General features: G+C 42.2%; 1 protein-coding gene across 2 annotated transcripts in view; it reads right to left on the bottom strand.

Annotated features, from left to right (window-relative positions):
- LOC117236732 (serine-rich adhesin for platelets) overlaps positions 1-16,334 on the bottom strand; it is a 60,093-nt gene that overhangs the window by 6,011 nt on the left and 37,748 nt on the right. The window contains exons 6-7 of one of the 2 annotated variants that reach the window (XM_033499926.1): positions 14,177-14,251; positions 61-696 (exon numbers count right to left, since the gene is read on the bottom strand). In XM_033499926.1, the coding sequence (XP_033355817.1) occupies positions 61-696; positions 14,177-14,251 (711 nt within the window). The remainder of the gene's footprint in view (positions 1-60; positions 697-14,176; positions 14,252-16,334) is intronic. The other variant, XM_033499927.1, reaches the window with a different exon arrangement.

Raw genomic sequence — 16,334 nt, forward strand, 5'->3', positions numbered from 1 at the left:
AACCAGCTTCTATATATAATCCAATTCTATATACTGACAAAACACGGAAGGAAAGTTTACCGGTGAGCGGCAATGGCGGAGGCGTGTCCAAGGTATCCTTCTCGGTATGGTCCTGCGCCTCTTCGATAACGGCCACGTCTTTGTGATAGTAACCCGTGATTTCGATCTTCTTCTCCGACACCAGAATGTTAGCGTCACCTTGATTCCCGTAGCTGGAGTAGTTGGTCACGGACGCAGCCTTTTTAACGAAGTCATCAGCGATGTACGGCTTCGAGTCTTCGAGTACGCGGACCTCGCGAGCCAGTACGTTGCTCGTATCTTGACAAACGTTCTCGACGCTCATCTTGCCGTTTATCTCGATGCTCGGCAGTTCGATCTTGCTCACCTCCTGGCAGACGTTCTCCACATTGGTCAAACCGGTGATCCTGTTGTCGGCTAAAATAATGCCAGTTGCGGCGACCACGTTGTTCTCGAGCAACTTGAAACCTTCGTTGTTCATGAAGGATTCGTTCTCATTGCAAACGAGTCGACCGTTCGCGATCATCGTCGACGTCCTCGCCGTCGCCGTGCTCGTCGTCACGAAACGGTACTGCTGGCTGTTGCCACCGAACTCTTGGTACGCTGCTGGAAACTCGTCCCCGTCCGGGGGCAGGCGCTGACCGCCTCCGCAGTTGTCCATCCTACCATTTACCGTCTCTAAAATCACACAAGCCACAGAGTGTTGGTTATCGTCAGCGTTCTTTACACTGCTCGCGAAACGTTTCAAAGTTGCAAGTTTCTCGTCTATGTGGTGTTCGATAAGGTTTGCGTTCGATAGGTATTTCGTTGATTCGTAAAGATTTTTATATTTCGTGGAAGTATTTTATCAGATGAGCGCAAAAGTTTTGTCGGTTTATTTTTTTTTTTAAATAAATTATTACCGGAGACGATTCACGCTATCGTCCAACTTGCATTTCTTTAACCAACTCTGCCACTTTCAACGATAAACTTCGTACCGACGTTAACGTCCGTATTCCGAAGACTGCAATTTGCGATCGGAAGACTCGCATTGCGTTAATCGCAGCCGCGGACATCGAACGAAACTACGAATCTCTGGACGCGCGTTCGACTCACGCGCAATCCTTAACGTCGCATTTACTTCTATTACAAATTGCGCAACGTAATTGCCTCATTAAGCCTCATTACGATTTAAACGTTAGGTATTTGCGTGCGCGTGTAATTCGTTATTTTCCATCAATCTTAGAATTCTTCGACGAAGATGGGTTCGCTGGAAAATGGGCCGAAAATAAAGCAACAAGGGTTGTATTTCCATTGGTTCTGCGCGAATTCGGTATTCGCGCGTAGTAGCTCGCGTTACCGGAGCCCAACTGTTCACGTTCTCGTGCGCTCGACGAGGGGATCGATTCCGCAACGCGCGTCGCTCTTTCGATCCACACGCGTCGTTGCTCCCGCGATCTCGCGAACGTTGATCCGTTCGTGCGTTCCAAATGCACGAGATTCCAGATTGCAGAGGCGGGGAAGGAGAGAAACGTCTAATAAAATCTAGCTACCAGTCGCGATAACGTTGGAAAAGGTTTGGTCTAGGCAAAACCGACCGGTGAATATTTTTTAAAACATCCATTTCCCGTTTATCGGCTCTCTGGAGCGAGCATACTCCGGTAGGAATTTTAATCTACGCAATTGAGATATTCCTGTATAGCCAGGCGTGGGTCTATCTCTATGCGCTCTTATGATTTGCGTTCACCCGTCTTTAGATTTTTAAGTTGTTCGGCGTTTCTGCTTCGAAGGTCGCTGATACCAGGATCAGGAGAAACAAGCAATCTTATTACCACGTGATCGTGTATTCATATAGCTTTTCTAATACCAAAGTATCGGATAGAGAGGTGATATCGTGTTTCGGAATAGCGTTGTTAAAATAAGCTTCGAAAGCTCGATTTGCGGATCGAGGTGTAAGCATTGAGATTCTTCGCAGTTAAACTTTGAACCGTTAGAGTTCGAGTCCTCGAAAGGTATAACGACGATAGCTTAGAAAAACGTATTTTTTAAATTTCCCCTCGAATTTCAGGCGTGTAGAAAGTAACGTCAAAGTGGTTTATTAAAATTCCTCGAAACTACCATAAAAACGACCATAAAATCTTGGAAACTACACGCCAGGTTGACCTTGCCACGGCTCCTAAATTTCCACATGTGGGTTGCATGGACGTTGAATTTTTATATCGAAATTCGGTTTCAGCAGATAGAAAGATATTTAACGTCGTAGGAAAGTCTGCAGTATAAGAGAGACAAACGTCGCGTACATCTACAAGGATTATTTAATCTTTTCTTCGAACTACACAAATTCGCGAATGATCAAAAATATGATTCGATCGAAGAGAATTCAAAGAACACAGAAGATTAAGTTGAGAAGTTGAGGAAATTCAAGTTTTTTACGTCACTGTCTCAAAATATAACTTCACATCACGTTGCATTTCGCGAACTGTCCAATCCAAATTTGGTGGGACCTCGAAAGTCAAGGACAAAATACCGGAGGACCCGCAAGGGAAGCCAAAAGTGTCCTGGTTATTTTAGCGGTTTACGCAATCGCGCGTTACTTTCACGCGCAGCGGCGATCGTTTGCCGTCGGTTTACATAGCTGACCGGTACTCGACGAGGGAATCGCGTGCAAAGGACGTATCCGGAGCAGATCCGCGGTTTCCTCGCAGCCGACCGGATTGCTCAAATCCAAGGATTTCTACATTCTAACACGCGCACCCACTGATAAACCGCGTACGATCGCGTTATCTGCGCTCGACGCACGGGCGTGTCACGCTTGGTCGCTCGGAATCGCCGAGAATATCGTCAGAATAAATATTTCCAAATACCATTTGTGCCAAAGGTACCGCCTCCGTGCACGTTTTCGCGTTTCACTGGAATACTGGGTGAAAATTTTTCACCATGCGAACAGATATACTTTCCTATTATATGTAACTTGCGAACGTAGACTTCGTACGATATATTAGTCAGCAACTCGCAACACCAATTTACAGTATGACGTAGCAATGAGTAATACTATATAAACAAAATACAACTCGTATGTACACATAACGGTAGCATGATTTTTAGATAATAGTTCCGATGGAACTTGGCTTTAGAAAATTGTTATCCTCTATCGATAGTGGAAATACCGGGAATATGCTGTTATATCGAGCTGTATCAAAAATTTTCAAACAAACAGAAAAATCTTTAAAACACGAATCAGTTGTTATCTTGTCAGAGAAAAACTTATCTCATGTATCGGCTTTTTATTTTATTCCAACAGAATGTGAAACTTTCTATGTCTATGTAACGATACTTGTTTGCTATTAACGAGATAATAGTATTTTGCTTAACACGGTACATAATCTTCGTGTTGTAAAAGTGTTATCTGTAGGTAAAACTCGAAGGAAGCTCGTTAACATAGGAAATTGATATGGCAAAGAATCAAAGACTCAGGATGAAAAGCCTGCGTTTCGCGGTTAAATCGTGCTCGCGTGCCACATTTCCCGCTAACTTCTGATTAACATTCTTGGCTGGTTGCCGTACGATGGTACCGATCGCCGATACACCTGCAACCGGCGCACTGTTCCTCGATATCGCGATACGATGTGCACCACGTGCCATCGGAAATTCCATTGACTGGCAGAAAGCGTGGAGCCGGCACATTATGTAATTCACGGACGAACTGCACCTACGAGTTTCCTATTTCTGTCAGCCGGTATTTCGATCATTAGACTGTGGATGTTTGCACATTTACGAGAAATTTGAAAGTACAAAATCGCGCAGAATGCGCATAATACGAAAAGATGCATAAAATATGCAAAGCTTAGCGCTTTCTACGATTCTTGGAAAGTGAAACAACTTTCTACCGAGGTTTTATTTTTTGAATTACATTGTCAAAAGTATGAATTCGCATAAAAATTCGCGGTTTGACGGAAACTCCGCTAATTTCGATTCTTACCGCACCTATACGCGTATGCGACGATCAAATTTTTATTTTTACGAGAATAGGAACGGAATTCTGCAAATGGGTGAATCCGTTGGATACGATGTTTCCGTAAAGTTCGATACAGGTCGGTGACGTTTTAATTCGACTCCGCGAGTTTCGCATTCCAGCATTCTGCGAGCAACAGACACTTGTCGACGGGAACTGCGACCAGATCTGCGTTTACGTGCAACGGACGGACACCGCAGCTCGGTATCCTCGATATCGGTACAAATATGGTGCGATCGCTGGGACACATACGCGCTGTATCGAGCAACGTCTTTCTGGTAGGCACGTCTAACCGATTAGTTTCATCCGCTGGTGTTTGACCGGGAATTTTAATCAGTCACGTCTGCGCTTTCAGCGTAGCTGGGCGACGGTGTTTGCGAATCGTGAGACCGGTTCCACATGGAGATACGGGAATAGATCGAAGCTACGGTGGTCCACGAAAGTATTTCAACTCTCGCCGTAGAAAACTTTCGTGAATACATTGCGTGTGTTATACGTAACTTCTTGCAATTTCATTAGCGCTATAATGATATAAGAGGCACGATCGTCGTGATTAGATGCTTCAAATTTGAAATCACAAGTTTATACTAAATATTAAAAATAAGACCTATTTATTGGAAACACACGCTTAGTGAAAAATTAAGATACAGCATACACATTGATCTTGGTAAAAAATCTCTTTAGCAAATGTTCGAATGCCTTCGTCGGACACTGTACGTTAAATTGTATACAACGTACATTTGATACAGTCGATTCTACAAAGTGACAAGATCGCTCTTGTAACAAGCGATGCTTTTGATCGCTGGTCGTTAATTCGTCTATTTCACACTCGTGCATTGGCCAGTACTTCTGTATAATCTTCCGCGTATCTTCTCTGTGAAAGAGTTTCAAAGTTATATCCCTGTTCAATCTGAAACTCTTGAAAGGTAATTTTAAAGCGATCACGAGGACGTTTCATTCTACTCTATCGCTGAAGAAGAGAACACGTGTATCTGAAGTGGTAACGTTTTGTTCGCTCTGCTCGTTGACAGAAGGAACATCCATAAAGTGGTCACATCCCTCTGTCCGCGCGTTACCGATCGAACCTGGCTTCCGACAGTTTCAATTCTACGTAATTATGGCAAGTACTGACCTCGACTCCGTCCGAGAACCGGGCTTCCGCCAGGAAGCTTCCAATGTCAGGCTTCTCCGCGGATGACATAACTTCTTGCACCGAATATTCTTGCTTCTTAACAAACTCATTCGACGCGAGCTTCTTCGATTTTCCTCAAGCCGACTAAGCACCGTCCATTAAACGTTCGTAAATTCGATCGAAAAGCTAACTCGAGAGAGCGTCAGGGGTCAGAAACACGGGTCAGACGCTTGAGCGACCCTGGTGAACCGATTCGAAGAAAAAGAAAGGCTAACTTGAAGCAAGGGGTGAAAGGGACACTGGACGACGACTCGTTCTTACTAGTAAGAAGGCTCTCGTAAGACTGGACGACATTGCTCGTCGAGGCCAGCTTCCGTGGTTAGCACCGACATCAAGCGTTATGCGCTCGTAGGAGAAGGGATAAAGCGGTGGCCGCTGCGACGTGTCGCGGCCACGTTTTCGGTCCTCGATCCGAGATCGGTGTACCTAGATTCAAATTACGAAATATCTTCTCGGTGAACTTATCTTGGATCTACCTGGCTAAATGGAAAACCAGCTTGTTCTGGAATAAGTATGCTAGAGGCGGTTTTATTACGGTTAGTTTGGTGGAACGGCTGGAGAAGTTCGAAGTTGATGGGAATGTTAGAGGTTGAGAAATGGAGAAGAGAACCTGACGACGGTCGACTCGTTGAAGTTTGGCTCGGTTGAGTTTACGTGAGCCGAGATGAAAGTTAGATTTCGATAGATAAGATTAAAATACAGATATAAATATTTGCTTCTCGATATGTGTATGTAGTTTACTATTTGCTAATTTTGTGTATTGGATTTGATGCTGTTTGCCGATCCGACACGTTCCAACAAGAATAAAGTATCGATATTTGTTCCGATGTTAGGAAAAGGAAAGGCGTCTGAAACGGATACGAATGTGACGAAGAAACGGAACAACAGAGTTAAGCTGATGTGTCGTACGGACACGATTAATCGGCAAAAACATGCGTATCTGAATTTTATACGAGTAGAGAAATAAACAAGTAGAATATCGTTGTCAGATCAGAAATTAAACAGGTTAAACAATCTCGCGTTAAAAAGATAATAAACCTCGCGTTTATCATATTTTTACATTAATCATGAATTACGTCTTCCGAAATTAACGAGATTTCACTCACGCTTTTTACGTTACGTTTCTCACGAAGAAACATAAAATACGATATTATAACGTTACGCATCTAAAAGGATAATTTCACAAAGAAATTATGTAACAAATTTTTGACGTTCGAATCGGAACAAATGCAAGCTTCGAGCTATTAAATCGTACGACATAACGTTGTTTACGGTTGAGCTACTTACGGAACAGATTCTACGTTTGTACCGCTCCAAGAGCAGAACGCGCGGTTCCCACTGGAATGAGTTACGCCAGGGAGCCCAGGTGAGAGAAAAAGCAGAGTCACGCCAAGGTTAAGAACTATTAATCGCGGTGTGACGTGAAATATCGACGAATACGTTCCGTGCTGATTAATCTTGCCAGAACGTGTCAACCGTGCGAAGCGTATGAGTTGAATCGGGCGAGTTTTACGCGGCTTTGGAAAGCTCGATGCGACCAGGTGGTGCGTGCCGTAGCACACGAACAGGAAGCACTAACCATTCCGTTATTGCGTCCACTTAATATCGTCGGATCGATATTTTAACCCGCGCACTTATCTGCGAGATCGTGAGATAGCTATAATTGGCTTTCGAAGTAATATTTATGGATCGAATTTTCGATACGAGATACGACAGAGGATACTCTGTTGATCGTGTTGCAATGACGAAGTTGGTCACCATCTTAGCGGAGACTCCGCTAACCTGTTGGCGTGGGACCGATTTACGGAGAATTTGCGGAGAATTAACGGTGTAATATTTAACGACGAGTAAAATTAAAGAGCTCGTAACGAAAACGACTCCCGATCATTTTTCCACTTTTTAGATAATGACGCATTCTACACGTATAGTAGCGTGAAGTTGGACTTGGAACATGGCGAAATTGATATTACAAAAACTGATCTATATCTTGATTTACGGTGTCTTTTATTGATATTCACCACCGTGTCCGAGGCGTTTCGATGTATTAAAAGATTAATTAAGATAATTCGATAATACCGTTATAAACAGATGTATCTATAGCAATAATTTTCCGAACACCTTAACGTTGCAAGTTGAATAAAAATCATGTACGTATCATCGAATGACAGATTGACCGATCGTATAAAGACCTCTGTCGAAACGAAGTTCGCGATCTCGTGATCTAATTGAATATAGTTCTTCCGCGATATGATTACGAATACGTTACGAATACGTGGAAAGGGAAAAGCCCTTTGGCTTTTCTGAAGGAACAAGGATCGTTTTTATCACGAGCCTTTCGACTTTTTTTTTTCTTTTTCATTTTCTCTCAATTTTGCCACAGCTTGAGAACTGACGAAAGTGATCTGGGACACGAATATCGCGAGTCGAAGGAAAGAACGTTTATCGTTTCATGCTTAGATGATTTTTCTGGCGCACCCGGATAACCGCGGTTACACCGATCGCAACCGTAAATTACGTCATTATGCACGTCAATTACGTTTGTCGCAACGAGTCGGGCAATATTTTCTTTCCAAAATGGGCACTGTTAGACAGGAGATAAAAGTGACAGAGTTATGTCACGGAGACTAAAAGTCGTTCGTCCTTGACGTCCAAAGATTCGAATCGCGGTTAATGTTATGATATCTCGAAAGTATAGAACCTTGCACGTAGATTATTAATTGTTATTTTTTATCTTGCGCAATGACGTCCTTTTGTTGCGTCGATCGGCGTCATCGCGATGAAATGATTGATCGTTTTCCAGACAGACTAAACTTCGATGTTTACGTTTATTTTCTCTGTCCAATGTTTTCTTTGTCGTTTACCAACGCTGCCTCGCGCAGGTATTTAAAGATGTCTCAACAGTTTCAAACAGGAATGTATATAAAATTTACAAGATAATTACCGTAAACGTATATACATTTGATAAAAGGCCAGCATATAGCACGAACAGCCGTCTTAAACGTACAATTAGCGTTAAGAATAGTTTCATTAAATATCGTGGTTCGTTGCTATAATCCATAATTGATTGTCCTTGAGTACCTTGATCCCTGCGAGATGTACACGTGCGTTAAATATAAATATCTTGTAGCTTCTCTGTAGGTTTTCAGTTTCAGCTTCAAACATTACCAATATAATTAGTCGAATAGTCAAATATTCCTACGATGCTAATGAATTCTGAAAACGGTTTTCACGATACACACGATATATCCGTGAAAGACTTCCATAAGTATTCGAATACTTTTATGAGTCGCTGTCAAATCAATTCGCGCAGTACGCCGTGATCTTTTTATTTGCGAAATGGAAATGAGTCATTCGAATAGTATATACGTACGCTTTGCTTGGCAAGCAATAAATCATCGCGTTTCGTGGATCGAGTGTTTGTTTAACGCGTTGCGATATTTTAATCTCCGTTGAAAGAACGATCATTATGTTTGCGCATCGAGAACCGTTCGATCGTTAAAAGGCTCTTGAACGAGAAGCTTGACGCGACTAAATACGGGCTCGAATACGATCGTGGAAGGAGTCAGTCGTGTGTCCTTAATTGCATAACGATTTCGACCTATTATCCGGTTTCTGTCCGGTGATTTGTACATCGAAAAACCCGATTGTCTTCTCCGGATACTTAGGCGTAGAAAAGTAGGACGCAACTTTATACGTCGAACCGCGTTGAAGGGTTAATATCACGTTGCAGATCTGAGAGTGACCTCGGCCACGTCTGGCGCATACGTTTCGCCTGTTGCCAGCTAAACAGACCCGTTTATACCAGCTATCGAGCGTAATTGTAATCGACGTGGTTCCTGTTGAAAGAAATTCATTGAGTACTAAGACAAGTTGTAACATATCGAAACAGACGGTGAATAAATCGTTGGTTTTTATTCATCGTTTCTTCGTACGCGTCGTTCATGTCGCGACAGCCGATCAATGACGATCGAGAACTTTGATAAACAAGACCGAAGGATTATTTCAATTACAGTGGCGTTACTAATGAAAAGAGCATATGCATATACGGAGCAGATATAGATGGACAAATGGATCAATTGTAATTACAAAATGAAATTATTACCGGCGAGTACTACGAGGAAAACTAATTTGTCAATTGTAATAAGTATGCGTCTAAGAGTATTATTAAGTATTACGAACCTATATCTTGCTACAAATTACGTTTAAAATTTAGTCGTAAGCTTAAATTGACTTATGGACAGAAGTGTTAGGTTGTCCGGAAAGTGTCTTTCTTTTACAGACGCGTCTTTTACAACGACACATGTTTATACAAACACGAAATCTAATCTGTCGAACGTTGTAATCTTTATTTTGATAGAACAAAATGGATCATACGTAATTCGATAAAATAATATAAAACGGAAAATGTCGTGCATCCGTTATTTCCTTATAAAACGAAAGAAACTTTTCGGGCGACCTAATACATCGCTCGTTGAACTCGTAGCGAGTTCCGACACATGGACGAGTGGTCGTCTTCGTTAACCGAAGTTAAAAACCGAAGTTTTAATCAGTTCAGCTTTCGAGAGGCTCGAGTAAAGGAGGTTTAAAAACAGAAGAGAAGTGGTTACGTTATCTGCACTTAATACACGGTGGTAAAACGTCGCTCGTTAAATCACGCGGCTAAAGAATATTCGATAAGGGAGGCCGGATCTCGCTAAGCCGCGTTATGAAATCCTTTTTGGCCTACGAATCTCACACTCTGATTCACGCGTTACATCACGAATCGCACGGTCTATCTGACTTTTCCCTTCGAATTTTACGGGCGTGCACGCGACGTCACGACCACGAACAAGAAAAGAATCCTTTAAAATGCGAAACGAAGTTCGCGTTACTTTCAGGCCACTCGAGTCAACCGGCTGCACTCGTCAAACGTTCAATTTCCGTTTCTTTCCCGCCGGCAGATGATCACCGAAGGATTTCCTTAGTGCCTTTAATTTTATAGCGCCTACTGGCTCGAACGAGCGAACGTGGCCTTTTGTTACCAATGAAACTTCCCTTTACGGCGAGCCTCTATGAGAAAACGGTTTGCGAAATTCTTCCTACCGTCCATCCATTTTCTACTGAATTTACTTTCCGCTGGTAGCGCGGCCTTTCAACGTGGCTTGGTTTCCGATCGGTTCAACTACCACGCGTAAGTAACCAAATCCTCTTCGCAACGGTTTGTCAACTCGTTTTGTTGTATCATCGAATACTATGCGATAATGTGCGAACGACACAAGACGTGTTTATCGATAGTTCGTTATGCATGAGATAACTCGTTCGTCACATATATCTATATAATAATATGTCGAATTTGGAAAGTAACCAATCCACGTGACGTATGTGCGTAGGTGGACAATTTCAAATACAAACGATCGAATGCTTTTCCCTCGATCGAACAAGAGCTTTCGATCAACACCATCGGGCTAGCCGGTCCGTACAGCGAAATTGATTCCACTGATTCGCCGATGAATCGCAAAGGTTGGTTTCGTGGCAGACAAAGCAGCCACCGTTACTCCGATTTTACACGCCCAGCACCCAATTGATCGCGCAATCGCATGGTTCCCACATTATTTCCCTCGCTTGGCGTTGACACTCGGGTCAAAGGGCCAACGAGAAGCGACCTTTTGCGACGGAACATTTTGGCTCTAAACGAGTCGTATTTCGATACCGAGCGAGAATTTTTACGACATGTCGGGGTAGAAGGAACGAAACGTAGTAAGTAGTAAGTTACAGTAAAATACAGACGACCCATGTTTTAAGAGAATATTCCAGCGCAAAGCTTCGAGAAAGACGAAGTTGTAGAAATATACGTGCAAAAGTCTGCATTCGAATTCTCGAAGTCAATGTAATTGAGCTTATTTGAACGAATGCAAAGGAACGATGCAAGTCGTGAGAAGATTTTATCCTTAAGCGAAAACGTTCCAAGCTTTGTACACTACCAGCAATTGTCGCTATTCGTCTCTAAAATTTGTAGGAATATAGTTGAATATATGTGCAGAACACCGACGAAGGTAGAGATTCTTTGTACAAAAATGTCAAAGGAAGTCTGGCTTTCTACAGTAGAATATTCCCATAATTCTTTTAGGTACGAAGACTAAAAAATACTTTGATATTACAAAAAATCACAAAATGCTAGAAATAAATTTATTTCTCAAGTTTTAACGATTCATACTCGTATTTATGACATTATCATTGGCTGCATGGCAGTTCACCGTTAAATAATTGCTAGGTGGTACAAAAGGTTGTTAGAAAAATGTGTAGTACCATCGTATCTGAAAGATTTATCAACGCGTCAGGTAGGCGATAAATATCCCATAGTGAGAAATAAGATTCCAGAATGCGGAAATATTGGCATTGAAGTCAGCGACATGTCGTACGTGCCTCGATACACCGATGACGCGGTCTTCGTCCGTTCTTGTTCATGGGAGCGGCTCGCGAGACGAGTAGGAAACGAATCACACCTCGAGAATCTTATCCAATTATTTTTTTTTAAGGGAAACTAGTGTGTCGGCGATAGCTCAAAAAGAAAATACGCTGACTGATGAAAATAATGGTGTGGTTCGGGGCAACGAATAGCGAGTTTACGTGTCTCGATATCGATACGACGTACTCCGACAGCCAATAGCAGCTTTTTATTCGCGCCGATTCATACAGTACGCGTTTCCTCGTTTCTTTCAGTGAATCCACCTCTTCGTTTTACCGATATACGGTAATTCGTGAAAGTACTTTAACACTTGTTGCAATCTTTTACGGATATATCATACGCGTGTTATACGAAACCATTGCAAGTTTCATTAATTTTGTAACGAGACTCGACTTTTCGCCATTGCGTATATTGATAGAATTTCAAACGAATATGAAAACTTACGAGGAAGTTGAAAGATATTTGGTACAAGTACGTATTTCGTAGAAATCATAAAAACGTTTAAACAAACGTTAAGACGACTAAATTTACAACGTTTACTTTTTATTAAATATACGCTTGCAGTAAATATCCTGTACCTTGTATATACACATGTAAGGGGTATCGACAGAATCTTAAAATGCTTGATATTATATAATACATCCTTATGTCATAGATGGATAAACATACACATAAAAGACTTCTATGATAAGTGTTGAAATACTTGCGTGAATCACTCGTATGTACAATGTACACGGAAATTAAGAGATGTAACGATATCTTCGTTGCGTTTTCTCAGGAATTGCGCTCGCTTCTATCATACTTTCCTGGAAATTTCGATGCTCGCGTTCTAGTTTCTGTTGGCGATCTACTTACTTACGAGATTGTCGCGTCCCTACGATGATACCGCATCGATCGACGTCGAAACTAAACATCAGAGTATCAATTTGTAACGGCCGCTGGACACGCGATGTTTTATCTGACTGATTCGGTGTTCGACCAGCGTCACGTCAGTTCGCAATGTACAAGGCTGTTCTCCCTTTATCTGGTAAATTAACAATAACCCCTTATCGAGTGTTTTTTTCCACTTTAGCCGTGGCGAATCGAAGAGCAGATAACGGAGAACGTAGAGAAAAGCGCGGTGACTAACGCTTTGATAGAAGCAGAAAAATATCGATGCCAGTCAAGGAATTAGAAATCAGTGATTCGTTTCGATTCGACAGATATTTAGCAACTATTGGACGCTTCGCTTGTCGCTCGTTAATAGCAAATCAATCGTTTGCAGTGATTGCAAAATGTACGTTCTACATTTCACGACGCCTAATTAATTATAATGTAAATATAGTAAAATATATAATTATAACAAATACAATAGTGTGCCAATCGTTTTCGTAATCGTCGTACGCTAGTTATCGATGGTAATTTTAACTGATAATATTTCTATCGAGAGAAATCTATGGGACGTTAATAGAAGATGCAATCGATTGAACGAAACTGATTATTTCCTATCGTTCAGGCTATAGATTGGTCAATAGTTTGCATTTTAGAAATTTATTTCGGCTGCAGTCATTTTCAATGTATTTTTCTAAAAAATATTTCAAATCGTCGCGAGTCACTACGTCGTTCTAATACGTTTTTAACTCTGATAAACTAATAGGTTGCTTTACGATAATTAACTAATAACAAGTGACACATCCAACGAGGTTGCGTTTTTTCCAACTTTTACGAATGATTTCACTTCTTGGTTCTTAATAGGTTAACACGGTCGAGCAGATACTCGGGCAGAATTCCGTGGAACGAAATCGCCAACTAGCAGAGAAATATGCGGGGAATGAGAATCGTGACTCCGACATCTAAAATCTAGAAGATAGTTCGACCACGTTGTTCGTTTTCGCCCTGGGACGCCGACACGAGGCGTTCATTACCGGTCCCGAACCAGATCGTGACACGTCACGAGCGTATCTCAATGTGAAGTTCGCAGGCACGATCGAGGGCGAATTCTTGCAGACTTTCACCGGCCGAAGGACGGGCCATCGCGTCGTAAACCGGCGAGCATTTGCGGCTTAGCACCATTGTTGCGCCTCGCGGAATGATTGTTGGTCATGCCGCTCAGAAATACTCGCCGCGGGTTCCGTAAAAATTTATTCCCCTTGCCTTCTTCGTAAACCCGGAGAAGCGGTTCTGAGAAAGGAATGCCGCGAAAGAATGTCTGGAAGAGCTTCAGCTTGGATGACTCGAAAGATTCGTGGGATCTCGAGCCATCTAATTTTCTCGTTAACTGGATAATACCTTGACTCATTAAGGACCAAGTTGTGACAACGCAAAATGTTATTTCGTAGCGTTTTATAGCATATCATTGATAATCGATAAAGAAGATTTTTCTCGTAGATTAAATGATATTCGATCCTGAAAGGATTACTTTTTCTTATACTACGCTACAAGCTTTTCGAACGACCTGATATTACGTTTAAAGGATTAGCAATTCGAATGGTAAATTAATTGTTCCTCGTTCAATAAGTTAATAGCAAACGAGTAACGTGTGTTCGCTTACCTGCTTGGAGATTTTCAACGGGGGCCTCGAGAGAGTTTGCGTTTCGATTCGCGTTGTCTACCTCGTCATTCCGCGCTGAAATCAGGAAATACGAGAAAATCAGTGCGGTATTTGCAAAAGAGTTTAAACGCGGCTCGCGTTATCGAGCGACACTCGAGCCGCAGACTGCGTTTCCACGGCTTTTCAAACTGCGATTGCGAACACTTCGGTATCGTTGGATGACGTTTCAATTAAGAGAAACTACCGAGCGACAGTAACGAAACGAAAAACTTAACGTACACAAACAGAGACCAGTGATAATGAATCGAGGTACATAATAGCTAGCAGCTAGTGGCCACAGCTGCACGGTTCACTCTAGTTGACCTGTCGTTTATTAAACATCAGATACACGGCGAGTCAAATAGGCGTACGACACGAGTCCAATGTGTGTCCACTGTGCGTTGAAGCTTATGCTGCTTACGCTGTGCGTGTACTAAGCAGAGAGAAAGAGAGAGAGAGAGAGAGAGAGACCCAGCAAGCTGTCTGTTTCCCTGAAGCAGCACCTACAGGATGAGATTTACCTCGAAGCATGCCTCTAGGTCTCGCACGAGATGGATCGACTATCGTAAACAGCGGCTCTGAAACTATGTAACGTCGTTTCAACATTTACGACAATTATCGCAGAAAATTTTTATGCGTATACCGTGCGTGTTATGTAAAACATTTTGAAATTTCAGTGGCACTATAACGAGACGCAATTGTCATGCTCGTGTTGGTAATATTTGAGACCAATCTAAACATATGCGTAGAGGTTTTTTCACTGAATATTTTCCTTGCACGCTTCAAAGATAGTGAGTGAAAAATATCGAAATCTCGTAGATTAATCAGCTGTTTATAACAATCCTTGAAATTAACGAGTTCTCTTTGCAACTATGTAATTACGTTAGAGTGCTTCAGTAGACATCAAACAACACGGAAATTAGAAAATTGAAAGCGCGTTTATCACGTGTGTCTCGTGTGATCCATAATTGCAATTTTTTTTCGCATAAATGTTAAAACGGTATTTCGCGAGGTTTCGAAGCTGTCGATTATGAATAGGTATCGTGATACCTCTCGTCTCGCGCGAGATCTCATATGGAGTCATGTCTCGAGATAAATCTCATCGTGTGGAGACCGTTTAACGTAGACCGTAGAGTCGAGTAGCAGCGTATTTCCGTATGCAGGACACCATTACACTCATTCAGCAATAAACGGAATACGCGGAAGATTATACGGGCTACGGGGACTCGACTGGACTCTTGTTCCCTGCGACCTTGATCGCTTAATGAACATTGCCCGTGCAGATCCGTATCTTGAGACGCGGCACGTCCACCGGCTCTCTACTTCCCTCCCACGACGCCAACAAACCTTTGAACTCGATCGCTATTAATTAATCTCAAAGATTGGCGGGTGCTCTCGTTTCGAAACAATTCGACACGAAGGTGAATTTAATCGCCGTAATCTTTCGCTGATATCGTAAATAGATTCGATAAATTACGATTCTGTTGCAAGATCGCAGCGAATGATCTCCGGAGTTTCTATGGATTTCGAGTCACGATTAACGAGGATGTCCGTTTCAAGGTTTCTCGACGAGAACCTTACGATGGAATGTGCCGAATGCGATGCAGAACGGTATCCTTCGCTTCCGAATCTTTCTCAACCGTCTACGATTTTCTTATTCGGTACGCTCTCTCACATTTGAGCTATCAGAATGGCAAAAAAGTCGGAATAACGGAACGTTAGATTACTGGTAAAGAAAAATAATTTTAACAAATTAATATCTTTAACCATTGGTTTCTTTGAAAAGAATATTCGAATAACGGCGGTTGTAATAGAGAAAATTCTACCGTTTAAAACGAAATTCTTTTAAAAAGAAAAGCACGCTTCAGCGGATTTTAATTACGAAGCCAAGTAGCGGGAAGGAAGGAGTTGGAAGGCACAACTGGATACCTTCGTCCGTCCTTGAGACTTCGAACGAGAAACGGTTGATCGAATTATAGCGAGAGCGGTGTCGGATAGATGGCGAACAATTTTCGCTAGTGCAGCGGATGGTGACGCGCGTTCTTCGACGGCGAGGAATATTTTTGCGGTGCCGGCAGATTTAAAGCGAGCGATATCGTCTGCTTTAAGAGTTCTTACG

Source organism: Bombus vosnesenskii, unplaced genomic scaffold (genome assembly GCF_011952255.1).
Source record: "Bombus vosnesenskii isolate JDL3184/JDL3185 unplaced genomic scaffold, Bvos_JDL3184-5_v1.1 scf7180000013352, whole genome shotgun sequence".
In the NCBI taxonomy this organism is placed as follows: Eukaryota; Metazoa; Arthropoda; class Insecta; order Hymenoptera; family Apidae; genus Bombus; species Bombus vosnesenskii.